The sequence below is a fragment of the Merops nubicus genome, unplaced genomic scaffold (genome assembly GCF_000691845.1).
Source record: "Merops nubicus isolate BGI_N331 unplaced genomic scaffold, ASM69184v1 scaffold17484, whole genome shotgun sequence".
Taxonomy (NCBI): domain Eukaryota; kingdom Metazoa; phylum Chordata; class Aves; order Coraciiformes; family Meropidae; genus Merops; species Merops nubicus.
The window spans coordinates 1-4,319 of NW_008603774.1; the positions used below are offsets into that span (position 1 = coordinate 1).

The following is a 4,319-nucleotide window of genomic DNA, read 5'->3' on the forward strand; positions in this document are numbered from 1 at the left end:
GCCAGCCACGGGGCACCAGCCCGGCACAGCCGAGCGGCATCCCCGCTTGTGTTTGTGAGGCTGCCCAGCAGCGTTGGCGCTAGAGAGGTGATGACATGGGAGACAATGGATTGTAAATACCCAGAAAATGGTTCTTTGGAGCCTGGCCCAGGCCCAAACGAACCCACTGGAAATGTTTCCACTGGACTGGGACGTGCTGGCCCAGGGCCAGGAGGAGGGAGCTCAGCGCCAGTGCCAGGGGATCAACTCCTGGCACCACACCTCTTCAGTTTTGGTGGTGCCCAGCAGCCAGCCCCATCACAGAGGTAGAGGGAAACGGGATGAGAAAGGACAGCAAACTGGGAGGAAACTGCGGGAAGATTTCACAAATCGGCTGGGGTGCTGCGGGCTTGGTGTGCTGAGGCCTGGTGGTTTCCGAGATAGTGTGGGTGGACATTTTTATGGCCAGTCCATCATCTTTCATCCTTGCATCTTGCAAAGATATTTTGAATAATTTTTGGGGAACAGAAGTTATACTTGGATCATATGTCTGTAAGAAACGATGAATATAAACAGACGCAGAATGGGTACCAGGCCCATCAACAGCGCCACAGCAGGGGAAGTAATGTACAGGATATATAATGACCAATACAAACGGAGCCAATGGGAGTAATGTATTGAGTGCATTCAGCGACAGCCATAAATAGCGTTAGTGGAAGCAATGCCGAGTGCACACATCACAATAGATATAAACACGGGCCGGAGTAGCTGTACATCTAATATGCAATATTAATATGACCCAATCCTTCGTAACAGCTTGAACAACAAGGAAACAAACACAAGAGAGGCAGCACGAGCCAGACTGTAACCCCCAGGGAGGTCTTCCAGCAAGGGGCCAGGCCCTTCCCAGCAGAGGAGCAGAGACTGGGCAGACTCCTTTACCCCACGGACCCCATGGTGGGAGGCAAGGGACTAACCCTGAGGACATGCCCCAAGCCTGGGCTGCTGTGGAGCCCAGAGGACGGGGGGCTGGTTCCTGCAGAGCTGTTGCCCTTGCTCCCCAGCCAGCCACCCCACTCCAGGCTGACCCCAGGCGGGCTTCCCCCAGGTGCTCGATCCCGCATTTAGCTCCTCGGCATTTCCAAAGCAGCCTTTATATTCAGGCTCCATCTACAGGGAATGGAATAATTTCAAGAGCTTAAAATAGGATGTAGATAGATGTGTTTAGTATTAAATTATTATTTTTTTTAAGCAGCCAAGGAAGTGAGGTCTGTCTGACACAGATTCCTCAAGGCTTTCCACTCAAAGTCTGTGCACGTTCAGTCATCAAGCAGAAAGTTGGGGGGTGAGGAGGAGAGATGGTGCCGTAGTAAAAGGGCTGGAATTCAGCTGAAAAATGAGACCCTCTCTTCAGCCTGGGTGCTGCCTCTCGCCTCAATGTCGGCTCTGCCAGGACGATAAAGCTTTTATTGTGGTCATGCTTGCTGTTACTCACGTCCACCTCGCTCTTTCTCTCCACCGTGTTCCCTGCAGGTGAGAGATAGGATGGTAGCTGGGGAGGCGAGTATGCGCAGCCCAATCTTGGCCTGCTGGCAGCCGATTCTTCTCCTGATGCTGGGATCCATCCTGTCCGGCTCCGCCACGGGCTGCCCGCCACGCTGCGAGTGCTCTGCCCAGGAGCGCGCCGTCCTGTGCCACCGGAAGCGATTCATGGTTGTGCCGGAGGGGATCCCCACCGAGACCAGGCTGCTGGACTTGGGCAAGAACCGCATCAAGACGCTCAACCAGGATGAATTTGCCAACTATCCTCACCTGGAGGAGCTGGAGCTAAATGAGAACATTATCAGTGCCATTGAACCTGGGGCTTTCAACAACCTCTTCAACCTCAGGACGCTGGGGCTCAGGAGTAACAGACTCAAGCTGATCCCCTTGGGGGTGTTTACCGGACTCAGCAACCTTACCAAGCTAGACATTAGTGAGAACAAAATTGTGATCCTCCTAGACTACATGTTCCAGGACTTGTACAACCTGAAGTCTTTGGAGGTGGGGGACAACGACCTTGTCTACATCTCCCACCGGGCCTTCAGCGGCCTCAACAGCCTGGAACAGCTGACCCTGGAGAAATGCAACCTGACTTCCATCCCCACAGAGGCCCTGTCTCACCTTCACGGCTTGATCGTGCTGCGGCTGCGCCATCTGAACATCAACACCATCCGGGATTACTCATTCAAGAGGCTGTACCGGCTCAAGGTCCTCGAGATCTCCCACTGGCCCTACCTGGATACTATGACATCCAACTGCCTCTACGGGTTGAACCTGACCTCCCTGTCCATCACCCACTGCAACCTGACGTCCATCCCGTACGTGTCGGTGAGGCACTTGGTTTACCTCCGCTTCCTGAACCTGTCCTATAATCCCATTGTCACCATCGAGGGCTCCATGCTCCATGACCTGCTCAGGCTGCAGGAGATACAGCTGGTGGGAGGGCAGCTCACCACGGTCGAGCCCTTCGCCTTCCGTGGCCTCAATTACCTGCGCATCCTGAACGTGTCAGGGAATTTGCTGACCACCCTGGAGGAGTCGGCCTTCCACTCGGTGGGCAACCTGGAGACGCTCATCCTTGACAACAATCCCTTAGCCTGCGACTGTCGGCTGCTCTGGGTTTTCCGGCGGCGATGGAGGCTGAACTTCAACAAGCAGCAGCCCACCTGCTCGACCCCCGAGTTTGTCCAGGGCAAGGAGTTCAAAGACTTCCCCGATGTCCTCCTGCCCAACTACTTCACCTGCCGCCGAGCACGGATACGGGACCGCAAACCTCAGCAGATCTTCGTGGACGAAGGCCACACGGTCCACTTCGTCTGCCGGGCAGATGGGGACCCGCCCCCCACCATCATGTGGCTCTCTCCCCGGAAGCACCTCATCTCTACCAAAACCAACGGGCGGCTCACTGTCTTCCCCGACGGCACGCTGGAGGTGCGCTATGCCCAGATCCAGGACAACGGCACCTACCTATGCATCGCCAGCAACGCAGGTGGCAACGACACCATGCTGGCCCACCTGCACGTGCGCAGCTACTCCCCGGACTGGCCCCACCAGCCCAACAAGACCTTTGCGTTCATATCCAACCAGCCCAACGAGAGCGATGCCAACAGCACGCGCGCCACCGTGCCTTTCCCCTTTGACATCAAAACTCTCATCATTGCCACCACCATGGGCTTCATTTCCTTCCTGGGCGTCGTGCTCTTCTGCCTGGTGCTCCTCTTCCTGTGGAGCCGGGGGAAAGGCAACACCAAGCACAACATTGAGATCGAGTACGTGCCACGCAAGTCCGACGCGGGCATCAGCTCCGCCGACGCGCCGCGCAAGTTCAACATGAAAATGATTTAACCAGGCAACTATTTGCAAATAATAATGGTGGTGTTTTGTTTTGTTTTTTTTTTAAAAAAAACAACAACTGAACAAATAAAAAATGATTAAAAAAACAAACATTGCTACAAACATACCGACCTCTCTCCTTCCACCATGCCCCCCGCCCCTGTCCAAGCCCACTGCGCCCGCACTGTCACCACCTCTTTCTCCTCCTCTTCTTCTTTATACCAGGAAAACATTCAGCTGACGTCTTCAGGACTCCTGTGTTTGTAAGGACTTTGTCTGATGGACTCTGCTGTCAGATATAACTCTGAGAGGGGAAAACAACAGAGGGGGAAAAATAAAAAAGAAATAAAATCAATAAAAAGTTACGAACTTTCTTCTGTAACTTTGATTTCAATAATTATGGATTTTTATGAAAACTTGAAATAATAAAAAAAACCCCTATTTCCTATAGATAGTTGGAATGCAAAATCTTGACTTCTTGATCTGTCCAGTCCTGTGTGCCTGCTGGCGGAGGCATTTTCCAGGCACCTCACCGCGAACAGCCCCAAGGCTGAGCCTCCTTCCCATGGACACCACGGGTTCATGCTCCCCCAAAGGCACTTCCCGCAGCCTCTGGGGACCTGTGCAGCACCGACAGGAGTTTGGCATTTTTCCCCAAGGACCGGCTGTGGGTCTACGGCCCGTTCCCCCATCTGCCCCCGAGCCCAGGGATGATGTGCCAGCGGGGCCAGGCTTTGTCCAGGCAGTCCTGGGGGCACCTGAGGATCCCGCTGTTGTTTACGTGGGGAGAGGACGTTGTGCCCACCGCTGCCAGCGGCACAGCCGTGGCCCTTCTGTGCTGGGGACAGCCCGGCTCTGGTGCTCTGGACAGCTGTCCCTGCAGGCGGGGAGGCTGCAGTTCCCTTGCTGCCAGTGCCCAGCCTGGCCCTGCCTGCCTAGGTACACCCATCCCCTGGTCCCATGCG

General features: G+C 54.7%; 1 protein-coding gene across 1 annotated transcript; it reads left to right on the forward strand.

The window, feature by feature from the left end:
• Positions 1-1,513: 1,513 nt before the first annotated feature.
• Positions 1,514-3,822, forward strand: LINGO1 (leucine rich repeat and Ig domain containing 1). Its single transcript, XM_008938792.1, has one exon. It carries the CDS (start codon positions 1,525-1,527, stop codon positions 3,364-3,366), a length of 1,842 nt encoding a protein of 613 aa, XP_008937040.1. The 5' UTR covers positions 1,514-1,524; the 3' UTR covers positions 3,367-3,822.
• The last annotated feature ends 497 nt before the right edge of the window (positions 3,823-4,319 follow it).